The sequence below is a fragment of the Paramisgurnus dabryanus genome, chromosome 16 (genome assembly GCF_030506205.2).
Source record: "Paramisgurnus dabryanus chromosome 16, PD_genome_1.1, whole genome shotgun sequence".
Classification (NCBI taxonomy): domain Eukaryota; kingdom Metazoa; phylum Chordata; class Actinopteri; order Cypriniformes; family Cobitidae; genus Paramisgurnus; species Paramisgurnus dabryanus.
The window spans coordinates 21,216,729-21,230,457 of NC_133352.1; the positions used below are offsets into that span (position 1 = coordinate 21,216,729).

Genomic DNA, 13,729 nt, shown 5'->3' on the forward strand with positions numbered 1-13,729 from the left:
CAATAAAACGCAATTGTTTAACTCTAAGGGAGTTTGAAAATAAGCCTATTTTTCAAAAGGTGGAGTGACCCTTTAATACCCCTGGGTCCCCCTACAAAATTAACCTAAAAAGCTTTGCATGCTAAAAACATTTGTCAAGTGTTATGAGAAAAGATCAAGTGGTCTACAGTAAAGCATCTAAACAGCCATAAAAATGTCATATGTATGACAAAGAAAAATGTACCATGGTTTAGATGAGGCACTCAGGCCACACAGTACTAAGGATTTAATAAGCATTCTTACACTGCCACCATGTGCTCATATACAATATACCCATGTGATGCTCAGCGCTTATATTTACTGGCAAGGTCCACATTAATCTGGATAGGCCTGATAATATTGCAAAACACTTGAAAAATCACTGATGATATTTCTCATGAGTAATTACATTAATGTCTCCATTAGAGGTTTAGAAGAGATCTTAACATTATCACAATATGAGCTCAGTTTTGCCAGATATGCAATAAAAATTTTATATTATCGAAGATTTCGATATAAACTCAAGTACAATTTACTCAAATCCAGATCATTTTAAGTGGTCAATCAACATTAACATTACAGTTCACACAAAACACACAAAAAATACACTCTTAAAAATAAAGGTGCTTAAAAAGCTTCTTCAAAGCAATACCATAGAAGAACCTTTTTTGGTTCTCAAAGAACAACTTAGTCAAATGTTCTTTAAATAACCATTTCTTTCAGACATTTTTTACTTTTGTGAAACAGAAAGGTGCTTCTGATGGAAAAGGTGCTTTAAGGAACCATAGACAGAAAAGGCTCTTCAATGGCATTGTGAAGCACCTTTATTTGAAGAGTGTATATAATATTTGAAATTTTAGGAGACATCTGAGATTAGTTGATACTTAAAATAAACACAACTGAGAACTTTCTTAAATTGTAAAAGAACAACCTCTGAGCAATAATATTTTCCTGGGTGTCTACATGGGTGATGCTATTGCTCACCCCTCTGGAATATAATGAATATGCTAATTAAACATACAAATCATTGTTTTATGAGCATTTAAGCAAAGCTAATTTTCCTTTGGATAGAAGGCTAAAACAAAAAGCTGCTTAAAAAAGAATAAAAGATGATTCCAGAATTAATGTAGACACAGTCTTAATGAGGAACACATTGGAGTTGACACTTTAGAAAGAAAGTCCATTGGCTGGCCTTTTCATGAGGTAAATTGGATGTCTGACTGACCTTATCAATGGACTCTGGCCCCAAATCTCCTAACTGCTAGCATTTACAGCACAAAGGTTAATGGTAGGAGTTGGAGTCAGAATAAAGGTTATGGACAGAGCTCTCAGCTTCCTGCCAGTGTTGTGGAGGTCAGGTCATCTACAGAGACTATACAACAAGCAGGAACTGGCACATCCTCAAGTCTTCAGCTGAGGACCTGCAAACTCAACTCAAATTAGATTTAAGACTCACTTTTTGAGTCACCAATTTTTAAACAATTATACTGACATATAAGTAACCCACTGCATTTATTATTCTTAAATTACGATTCAGTTTGGTTCAAACATTTATATGAAACTGAATGAACTTGAATAAAATATATTGTAATTGTTTAAATCAATGCACAGAGATTAGAATAATGCAAAAATTCTAATTTATTAAAAGGTACAACTATTGTGTTAGTAACAGAAGTTTTGAGCAGTCTTCTGTCTTTTTGACCTATACACTGGATTTTTTTCTAAAATAATTGTAAACATGTACTGAAGCCTATTTACCTGGAACAAAAATTAAAAAGCAGTGTTTAGGTCATGATCACGTTGCAATTGCATGAAATATGTTTGTGATGTATTTACTTAAGGACTTAAAGAGAAAGCATTTATCAGAACTTTTAACAACACTATAGCTTACAAAGAGTCCCATTTTTGCATACAAAAATTTCCAATGAGTCGACCTACACTATTAAGATGTGACGTCATGCACGACGTGAATCTGCTGTTGTCCGCAGGTTAAGAAGCGAGGGATTTCTTATGTGTAGCCTAAATACTAAATAGTTGTTTAGCAATAAACTGCACTAAATGACGAGGAGACAAGCCTGGGCTATGCTTCTACAGAATGCCATAAGAGAAGAAACCCCAAAAAGGAGAATTTTTGGATGTTGTGCCGTAAACGTAACGTTATGTGCCTCTGTCCCCAGTGAGGGGAAACAATGGCAGCCATCTAGTTCATTCGTATTTACAGTGACCACTTCATCAAAGGTAACATCACGTAAACACTGCATATATCGTTGCAATTTTTAGCCAATCGTCATATTTGTGCGTTATTTCATACCTGAATTGTTGTCGCGTACTTAGGCTAAAGGTTAACGTTAGTTACACAAACTGCTAAAGTTAGCTAAAGAGTTCCTGTAAAATTACAGAAGTGATGTGAAAAGAGTGAAAATGCAATCTTTGCTAATCATTTTGCACCTTTATTAGATCATTTGTTGTATTAAGAGTATTATGTCCACACAACGCTATTGCTTTTTATTAATATAATATAATATAATATAATCCTGGTGTCAGAAATCACCAAAAGTGGAGGTTTTTCAAGAATGTTGCGGCTTTCTTGCCATGCAACACGGTTCTGTCCAGAGGGAATACAGCTATGGCCAAATCTCGCGAGATGTTGTGTTTAGGGTTACGTTTGGGGCTAGGATTAGGATGAAAACAGCGGTTCCGGCTAGATAAGATACAGCTACGGCCTAAATCCCTTAAAACGTTGGGATTAGGGTTAGGTTTGGGGTAGGATTAGGATGAAAACAGCGCTCATCCGGCGAGATTTCACGAGATTATGGCCGAAGCTGTATCACGTATGGCCACAACCTTGTAACACGTCGGTGGGTCACGTGACTAAAAACTATCGCTGCCAGTAAAATGACTGCTGAACACAGTGAAAGATCGCCATCTGCTGGTGTAATCAAACATTGTGGTCAAGAATCTCAAGAAACCTTGAGAAACAAAGATCATGCATTTTTAGAAACTGATTTTTAAGGGGGGCACATGTCGGAAGCAAGAATATAAAAACATCTGAATGGAGCAAACGAGAGTATTAGTGTGTTCTCGTGTGACAAGGTAAATTGACAAATTGAAAGGTAAAGGGAATTGGCTTAAAGAAATGAACACAAATGTGAACAGATGAGCAAGGTTACTGAAAATAACAGATGTTTTTGTAAAAATGTTCATTGCTTTATTAAAGGGAACAGTTCAACCAAAAATAACATAAAAATGTCTCAAAATAAAAAACACTTGTGCATCGCAAATGTCTATGAATTAATTTTTTTAGTTGAAGGCAAACAAAGAATTTAATATTAAAATGCTGTCGTATTATTTTCTTATACATGACTTAAAAATTAAAAATCATATATATTTAAACTGCCACATTCAAAATGATTTCTTTTTCTAAAAGTGTTGAGTAATCAGACTAAAATGGTCTAAAGATGTCACGCTGATGTAATAGTTAATGAAAAGTAGTCATGCCTACCTAAAATGATGTCAGTACCACCTGTCAGTGTAGCATTAAAGATAATAATAATCATTATAGCATATTCCTTCGTCTTGCCATTTTAAGGTTTCATTTCGACTACAGCTTCCATCACACGTTTAATATGATAAGCAGACTCATAGCACAGTTCTATAAATTTATTGGCTTAACCAGAGCGCATGTTAAACTGAGAGATGACTCAGGATCTCAAGCTCTCATATTATAACGAATCAGCAATATGACATCCCAGCCCCCACCCCTGACAGCTGCCACAAACACACACTCACTGTGTATAACGCACTGGCATTACGTAATCCTGCTTGCAGCTAACCCTGTTCTCCAAAGGCACTTGCCCTGTTGTCTACTGTATTTGTCATATTCTATATTTTATAAATTTATAACCTAAGCATCTCTACAGAGCATGAATATTAAGTAGATAGGATGAGAAAGCAAAGAAGGGATAGGCTGCTCAGACAAAACCTCTCAGCATCCCCTCTCGCTCTCTCTCTCTCCTCCCATCTTGATCTCTCTCTCTCATAATTCCACACCCTAGCGGACACGCAGACACCAGCAGACGCAGTCTGGATAATCATAGCAGACACAGTATCCTTCTCTCTTTTTACCAGTCAGTGGATAAAGCCACTTTGTGCCCTACGGTAAGGCTTTTATTCTAACAATACTCATTCTTATCTCTTGTTTGTGTGGGTAGTAGCAGTAGCATTGTTAAATGTGATGGTTGGAGGTTGCGATTTTACAGTGGCCAGTGGGTGCGGCAACCAGAGAATGCGGACAGATAAGGGTTATAGAAACGTGGACTGAGCTTAAGATTAGAAAATGCAGTATTTTTATGTGATGGTCCTCAAAAGGAAAAGGAACAGACTGCCTATATGGCAAAATTGAAAAATTATTCATGTTGTGAATGAATTGATGTGGAAAACAAAGACTAAGACCTAATAAAAGAACAATGCCCATTTAAAACAAAGGAGTTAAATAGACAGGCATTGCATTGGTAGATTCATCTTAAGGCACATGGCGAATTGTTAGGTGGGCGGTTAGCATTGTAACATGATACATACATGGCGAATGGCAGAGCTGTTGCACACGTGGGCTTACATGCCACCATCACATACATGAAGAGAGATGGCATATAAATAATTTTCCCTGGCATTAAACAGACTTTATTTAATCATGGGCTGATGGTTTAAAATATGTGTATTACAAGTATTTGAATAATATTTATTGTTTAATCTTACATATTACATATCCTTAGCCGTAAAGTTAAATTACAAGTGAACAAACAAGCTTTTGTTAAATGCAGAAGACAAAGCAAGGTCAATAGCCAGTGGCTGCAAGTCACATCTGTTATCTCTGTTGACAGCAAACATGTCTGACAAGCCAGACCTCACAGAAATCGCCAAGTTTGACAAAACCAAGCTGAAAAAGACAGAGACAAAAGAGAAGAACCCTCTTCCCACCAAAGAAAGTGAGTATCCATGATATTACGGCATACAGTGCATTCATCTTGGGGTGTGGTAGCCTATAGGTCTCTTTTTTCCTGTCCTCTGCAGTGTTTTGTCCATCCTCCCATTTGTCTCTTTTAATAATAGTATGCAGTATATGTTTTTTAGAAATAATGTATCTATATCTTTCCTTTTCTAACTCTTTTAAACACTGCTTAGTAAGCAGCTTGTTTTATTGAGCATCTTATATCAGCAGATGGGTGTCAGCTACACTGCCGTCAAAATCCTCCATCAGCATTGCAGTGCAGTCCTAAGCCTAAGCAGAACAAATTTTCCCATGTGAATAAGCATCACATTTGCAATAATGCCATGGTTCCCTGATGGGAAGAGAGCACAGTTAACCTTTAAACGCAACCCCCCTCAAGATTTAAGAAGCTTTTCTGGAATGATAAATGAACTTATACTGCCAAAGCATAAATATTAAACCATTAATTTTTATTTAAACTCTCTTTATTTTCAGCCATTGAGCAGGAGAGGAAAGGAGACGCCACCCCATGACCTATGGGAGCAGAAGACAAGCACAAAAGATGATGACAGACATTACAATTTCCTATTTCTGTTTTAAGGGTGCTATTGCCCCATGTGATGCATGGTTACTATGGTGATTGGAGTCACTGGGGCTTCTGATTGGGAGAGTGATTGATGGGGAGGATGTGAGACAGGGTTTAAACTAGTTATTTTACCCAGTTCTGTAAGGTGCAGTGATTTTTTTGTTTATTTTCTAAAAGTGTTTCTTCATGAAATAAAGACAAATGATATGTAAAACAATAAAATACCAAAAATGACTCCTGATATTAAACTGGCATTTCATTATCATGACAGCATTAGACATGACCAAAAAAGACACGCCTCTTTGCTAAAATTTTAATAGTATGGAGACTGCAGTTTACCATCATACATTTACTCCAACAAATATGTCTCTTTGTAATATTGAACATTTTTACCATTGTTGCTATGCACCTGCCTATGCATATAGTCCACTGCAGGCTTTGCTTTTGGGGTAAGTTGTCACAATTCAGAACTATACAGTAGTTTCCTGATGCTAATTTGATCTTGAGTTAAAAAATCCTGTGAATAAAGTTCACATTTATAAATATTAATTAATTGACCTGTGCCCTATAATCTATGGAAAAGTGTTCACTTAATGGAAGCATGGCATTTACAAAGAATATTAAAGATCAAACACAAAATCATTGTAGTCAATAGATATAGTAGACTACTACCGAATTAAAACCTTTTCATTATTATAACTTCCCAATTTTCGGGCCTATCAGATAGCAAATTCACTTATTACATTTCATTGATGGTGTCTGAGCTCATGTAAGGCAAATATATATCACTGACATCGACAGTACATTGAACAAATTGATTTTTGTTTACTTGTATTGTGTTGTGTGTTTGACATTATTTGCCCTCGTTATTTGCCTTAAAACAACTTTTACTTCTGGTTACAAAAAATAGATAAGCGTTCCCAAACAGCCTACTTCCATTCTAAGTGAAAATCAGCAAGTGTCAGAATTCACAGTATTCAAAAAACAGGAAAAAAAGAACCCGGATGACCCACTACTTCCAGCTAGATTTTTAAGTGTACATTTTATGTTTACTATCTCATGAGCACGCGAGACCCGAGGAGCCCCTAAATTCAAAAATGTGAATATAATAAAAATGTCAGAAATCTAGGTATCAAGAAATGTCCTCCTTTACACATAAGTAAATCATGGTTGCAGTTATTTTTTTAGCCATTTCTTCGGTAAATGCATTTATATTATTTCAAATAAGAGATACATTTATTGTTTTTGTGTATTAACAAATACACTGTAAAAAAAATCCGTAGAAATTGCAGCTGGGTTGCCGGTAATTTACCGTAAATTTAAATTTATGTTTTTTACTGGCAACATTTTGTTCAAAGTTAAATGAACATTAAACATTTACAAAATCTTTACAGAGTAAAACTAAAAAAAACAGCACCAAGCAAAACATTCTGGGAAACAAAATCTGAAGCAAAAAACAGAAAAAGGTTGATGATGATTTCTGGTTCCCAGAATGCTTTGCATGAGGCTGTTATTGTATAGTTTTATTCTGTAAAGATAAAAACTATATATTAGTATTTAAAAATTATTTAACTTTGAACAAACTCTTGTCAGTAAATAACATAAATGTTAATCTACAGTAAATTACCGGCAACCCAGCTGCAATATCATTGTAATTTCTACGGAATTTTTTTACAGTGTAGTATTTTATAATTTTTCTTTAAATGGAAAGATGAGTTGTAAAAACTTTTTTTACAGATGTGCTTAACCAGAAAACATGCAAACTATAGCCAACACAAGCTAACCTTGAATAAAAAAAAAAAACAATTACTATGATGCTTAGTCCACAGTATATTGGATGTCTTTGCAAACATACTTTATATTTTTAAAGGGAAACATTGTCATGCATTACAAACTCTGATGATTTTCGGAGTGAAAGTGTTTAATAACAGATCTATGTGTGCTTTTATCATACCAAAGTTTTACCTTACTTACCTTTTTTTATTATATTTAAATAATTATACAATGTGTAGCATCATTGTATAATAGATGTTTGCTAATGCGTATCCCAACTAAATAATGAAAAGGAGGAGAAAACTCACCTGTCCAAAAATCATGTCACCTTCAGGCACATTAAACATTGTCTATGCTAGAAATTTTTCTCAGCAATAAAACAATGATTATTGCAAAGGGTGACATTCTTTGTTCATGAAGTAAAGAGTTTTGAATATTGCATGTTATTCATGTTGAATGTTATTTAGTACTGGCACTCGAAACATTTGTAAAGGGATTTTTTTTATAAACAGTTCCTTCATGAAGTGAGCTTATTTGGAACACGTGAGCAAAAAATTTACCAATGAAGCCCACCAGACTTTTGACTTTATTCATAAAATAAAGTTCTAATTAATACACTTTCAAATAAGAGATAAAATTAGTACTAATTTTTTTCTTATAACCTATGTTAAAGGCAGGGTGCATGATTTTTGAAAAACACTTTGGAAAAGGGGGTCGGGTTGAGTACCAAAACAAACTTTAGCCAATGGGGCATGTCTACTAACCAACATCGTTGCGGGTCTATCAAAAGAAGGTCCAGATTCTATTGGGGTAGGGGCGTGTTTGTTTAGGTGATTTTAAATGTCAACATTGGCTTTCAGAGATCATGCACCCTGCCTTTAATATCTATAAAAAAAACACTGATCGCTCATTTAGACCATATGGTGGCGCTGTCACTTTCAGAGTGTAGTTTATAGATGAAAATTCTATGAGCCAATCAGAAAGCAGGTTTAATTTTAAAAGACAGCAGGACTTCTCACAAATAAACCAAACATAATTTTTTATCTTTATTAAAATAATATTATTGTAGGCTACCTATCTTCAAGACTAAAGACATTAAAGTTCAAGTTATTCACACTTAAATGTATAGTAAAAAAAATTAAACAACAGGTTAAATGCATGTATCTATTGGATAGTGTTAAGCTGTTTGTTTTAATAATTTTAATAATACTGTTGATTAAAATATTTACATTTGCCATATGTAGTATTAGCACCATTGTATGAGCTAGAACTTATATAAAGACAGTAAACACTTTTCAAAGCAGTTATCCTAACTTTCAAAACCAGAATTGCTTAAATTGAATGGATTGTCTCATGTGCACACATCTGTTTCAACATTCTTTACAATACAAACAACTTGTACTGCATAACAAACTATTATCCATGCTGTTCTTCCATTGTTTTATTCCATTTCAAAGATCGTCTGAAAAGGGCAAATCATCACTATAATAAGCTGCTGCGTTGTCAATGTAACTTAAGCTCGTAGAAGTGACAGTGACCCCAGTCAATGGACTTGAACACACCGCAGACTTTTTTTAGAGGACTGGGGAGAGTTTTTGTATTAAGCAGGTCTTAAAAGTCCCCTTCTCTGACTCCCATTTAGTTAAAAACAAAAAAATATGTTAATTTGCAGCCATGTTAAAGGTTTATCAGTAGTTTTGATTATATATACAAAAAAACATAAATTATAATTGATGCAGAGCAAAATCACTATAAGCAGCTCCTGTTCCCTCACCGGATCAAAATGTATGCATCGCATAAAAAAATGTATGCATCGCATACTGATACAGCAAGCTGTGCATTGCATTGGATAATACATGCATTTTACGGGCCTATTCTTGTTTTTTTACAATTAACACCTGCTGATGAGGTGCTAGAGGACGCGCCTACGTCTCCTTTGAACTCAACCATGGCTGAAGTGTTATTGTGGAGCTCGTCTGGGCTGGCGTCTCTGTTCTTGCCACCCGTCTTCCACGACCACATTTCTTCCTTAACCCTTATCGTTTTTATTGAACGGACATAAATAACTTGCATTACTGACATGAATAAAACTAATGAAGTAAACTGATAAAGACTTTAGCACCTTTAAACGCCAATAATTGGTTTAATTAACTTTGTGTTGCGCAGGAAAACACATAAACTTGCCCATTCACAGCCTGTATATAGTATTTAATCAATGTATAAAAACTTATCTTAATCACAAAACAAGGCGAAATGTTTAACAAAGCATGCGCTAATGAGCTGCACGTGAGCTTCCGTGTGACTCGTCAAAATGGATCATCTGTGCAGCAAGGTACGCAACGGTGTGATGGGTTTTTAGAGTGTTTAAATGATTATTTGCGCATCCCTGTTGCCTATATTTATTTAAAAAAACATCATGGAATGTGCGCAACAGGGCGTTTAAGAAAGTTAGGTCTATGCGTTAAGATCATCGCGTAATATGGGGTTGTTTGGTGACAAGTAGGTGTGGGAATTTAGGTTTCAGGCAACTTGTAGATTTGATGATGGCGATGTCCAATTAGTGGGGATTATCCTCACTTGAACGTCCTTCTATTGTTTTCCCACGAGCAGCGCTGGATAATCCATTATCCCACCATCGAATAAATGTTGTTTTAAATGGGGATTTTGAGTGGTTAACGATTTGATTCGAAGATGTCAATACGTGGTTTCAACAATTAATCTTTCCCAGCGCAACAATATGAAATCACATCTTCACCGCGTATTAATTAATCGCAAAAGTCATCGAAAGTAAATTGATGAAATATAATTGCTCTCATGATAATTAGTCTTTTGTTTACATTGAGCCGTGGTACAGCTGCTGATCCCGCAGCGACAAGTAATAACGTAGTGTGAATTGAGTTTATCTATTTTTAATTTGTTTTATATGGCACATGATTGAATTCTGATAAAACTTGGCAGTTACCAAGCGTTATGAAAACATTTTCTGATTATTATAATGCAATGATTAGTTCCGTTTTGTTTCAAAAAGAAGGCATGTGACTTTTTTTATTGTGCAGTGGATCTGGGAACCACAATAGACATTATTTAAATGTCCTGACACCTAAAATATAACAGCTATTTTTTATGAATTGTATTGTTTTATTGTATTTATATTGTATGTCAGTACCATGACATGCTGCGTATTAAGATGTGTCATATAAATTTCCAGACAAATTTCACACCAGCGCTGTTCCCAGGACATCAGCCGTGGTCTTCTGTTAACACCACTGTGTCAGTGGCGCAGACGTGTTACGTTATTTGCATGGCCCTTAGCGGACAGAGCCGAATGATTTTATGGCTTTTGTATACAATGTAGAGCTGCCCTTTACATTTTAGTGTCATTTTCCCAGTCAAAAACCTTCCCAGAACGTGAGAGGTTAAATAAGGAAATTTTCCTTAAAAATAGGCTAACCTAAAATCAGCAAGTTTTGAAAGCTGTAGAAATGCCCTGTGGTTGAAATAGGAATTGCATTTAAGCAGCATTATTAATTAAAAATATGCTATTATTATTTTCGGACATCTTAAACTTTATTTAAAAAATTATAGAGCCATTTGATAAAACAATGCGTCACTGCTGCATGTCTAATGCGCAATCAACAGTCAGTGTATTGCAGGAATACACTACTGGACACTTTAAACAGACAAGTCTTAAATGGATATTAGCTGAACACTCTGATCCCTTTGGACAGTCCAACAGATATTGTCTGACGAATCAACAAAGTATGCAAATAGCCTATACTAGAAGGCTATTTAATTTTGACTACACTTTAACTTATCCAATAAGTTAAGACATTTCCAAGTTGTTTTTCTGAGCTAGCAACCAGTCACAATTTAAAATAATAAGTTGACTTATAATGACAATTTAATTATTGTTAATAAATTAAGGCAGTAAAAATGTTTACTTGAACACTACTATGTTACAAGTATTATTATTTGTATATTTTTAAGAACATAACCCTCGTGATAAAAACATAGTAAGGGACCTAATAAAAATAGTTGATTTGAGTGACAGGTATCTCTTTTTTCTCAAATCGACGTGAAAAGACGTAGAGGTCGTCACTTCAAAGTTGGCGACAGGTATAAATACCGTGCTCGGTCAATCACCTAGTCAGTACTTTCTATCTCTCTCTGGGTATCCATCTCAGTGTTTGTGCCTTGGATCTCAACAAGAAGGGAACATTGAAGAATCAGGGGTCGCTCACGCAGCAATGAACCCTTGCCAGCTTTTTGCATCGTTGGTGATGTCTATGTGCTGTCACATATTGTCGACAACAGCATGGTACAGTATTTTTTACAGAATAGAAAAAAACATTTGTTATTATCAGTCACTGATATATTTCCTAAATTACAAAAAATATTTGCTAACGTCTTTTTTCTTCTTGTTTTCTAGGTCAGTAAATAACTTCCTCATGACAGGACCAAAGGTAATTTAAAAATTAACATCTATGACACTTGTACTTAAACGTCATTTATTTTAAATGCTATTATGATATTACTTAATTTGAACTGTACTTGAAATGTAAGTAATATTTTTTTCGTCTCAACAGGCTTATCTTACATACACAAGCAGTGTGCAGGCAGGCGCACAAAGCGGTATTGAGGAATGTAAACATCAGTTTGCATGGGACAGGTGGAACTGTCCGGAAAGCGCACTCCAGTTATCCACACACAAGGGTCTAAGGATTGGTAAGCACTGTTATAGTGTCTTAAAATGAAGAAATATTTCGATTAATTTCGGCTTAATAGTAGCATTTTGTTGTACTGTTTTTTTTTCACTATATGGCTTTACTTAGAAAAACTTTTTTTAATTGACCAAAAATATAAAAATAGCTAACGTTTTTTTTTTCCACTTAAGCCACCAGAGAAACCGCTTTTGTGCATGCCATAAGTGCTGCTGGGGTCATGTACACCTTAACCAAAAATTGCAGCATGGGAGACTTCGATAACTGTGGCTGTGACGACTCCAAGGTTGGAAAAATTGGTATGAGTTGGTATTTTTTTATATGATAATTTGTTATATTATAACTAATATGTGTTTGAAACGATGGCATCAATGCTTACTTTTTACTTTTTGCTTTTTTAAAGGTGGTCGTGGTTGGGTTTGGGGAGGCTGTAGTGACAATGTTGACTTTGGAGAAAGAATCGGCAAACAATTTGTCGATGCGCTGGAAAATGGTCACGACTCTCGCGCTGCAGTAAATCTGCACAACAACGAGGCTGGTAGACTGGTAAGTATTTTTATTGATGATATCTATAATATGCAATATTCATTATTTTCAGATTTATTTTGAGTCGATCGAAATAGTTCGTTGATATCAATAGTTTGGTTACAAAGGCTCACTGTAAAACTTTTATGGTTTTTTTTAGGCTGTCAAGGCAACACTCAAGAGAACCTGCAAGTGCCATGGTGTGTCTGGAAGCTGCAGTATTCAGACATGTTGGATGCAGCTTGCTGACTTCAGGGATATCGGTACCTATTTGAAAATCAAGCATGACCAAGCACGGAAACTTGAGATGGACAAAATAAGGATGAGAGCAGGAAACAGTGCCGACAATCGTGGCGCAATCGCTGACACTTTCAGCTCTGTAGCGCGCACAGAGCTCATTTATATGGAAGATTCGCCAGACTACTGTACAAAGAACCATAGCCTGGGACTGCATGGGACAGAAGGACGCGAATGTTTACAAAGCGGGAAAAATCTTTCCCAGTGGGAAAAAAGAAGCTGCAGGAGGCTCTGCCATGAATGTGGTCTAAAAGTAGAAGAGAGAAAGATAGAGACTGTGAGCAGTTGTAACTGCAAATTCCACTGGTGTTGCACAGTCAAATGCGACACATGCACTCAGACTGTTACGAAGTATTTTTGCGCAAAAAGGAATAAAAGCCGTCGGCCGCACAACCATTCACGCAGAAGGCAACACACGCGTAATAGATGACACTCATATTTTGCATTTATATTTAGTTGTACATTTGTAATATGTAAATATATTTTAAATTATATTTTAAGATGTGCTGTTTTTCACTTAAATTATTCTGCACATTGCTGACAGAAAAAAAAATGTAATTTCATCCCCTACAAGGTCTTCCTCTCTCTCACTGTCAATTGGATGGTTCACATACTTCTAAATGTACGACTTTATGTTCATTAAATGCACTTTTTCGTTCTTTACATTAGATCACAGATTTTGTTACTGAAATATGTTTAAAGGATGTTTTGAATATTTGCACCGATATTGTGTTTTATTGAAGTTCGTTTGACAGTGTTTCACAAGGGGTTTGAAGTGTTATGTTTTATGGAACTTATTTAAAGCAATTATTTTTTAAACTA

At 35.4% G+C, this 13,729-nt stretch overlaps 2 protein-coding genes across 3 annotated transcripts; both read left to right on the plus strand.

The window, feature by feature from the left end:
* Positions 1-4,018: 4,018 nt before the first annotated feature.
* On the plus strand, positions 4,019-5,825 carry tmsb2 (thymosin beta 2). Its single transcript, XM_065272140.1, has 3 exons — positions 4,019-4,176; positions 4,899-5,003; positions 5,501-5,825. The coding sequence occupies exons 2-3, from the start codon at positions 4,904-4,906 to the stop codon at positions 5,536-5,538; spliced, it is 138 nt and encodes a 45-aa protein (XP_065128212.1). The 5' UTR covers positions 4,019-4,176; positions 4,899-4,903; the 3' UTR covers positions 5,539-5,825.
* A 133-nt stretch (positions 5,826-5,958) lies between these two features.
* Positions 5,959-13,727, plus strand: wnt8a (wingless-type MMTV integration site family, member 8a). 2 transcript variants are annotated; one of them, XM_065272119.1, is made up of 7 exons: positions 5,959-9,696; positions 11,549-11,682; positions 11,794-11,827; positions 11,951-12,089; positions 12,259-12,384; positions 12,489-12,631; positions 12,771-13,727. In XM_065272119.1, exons 1-7 carry the CDS (start codon positions 9,676-9,678, stop codon positions 13,335-13,337), a joined length of 1,164 nt encoding a protein of 387 aa, XP_065128191.1. In that variant the 5' UTR covers positions 5,959-9,675; the 3' UTR covers positions 13,338-13,727. The 2 variants fall into 2 exon arrangements, with proteins under 2 accessions (XP_065128191.1, XP_065128183.1); XM_065272111.1 differs by having other exon boundaries at positions 11,549-11,827.
* Positions 13,728-13,729: the final 2 nt, after the last annotated feature.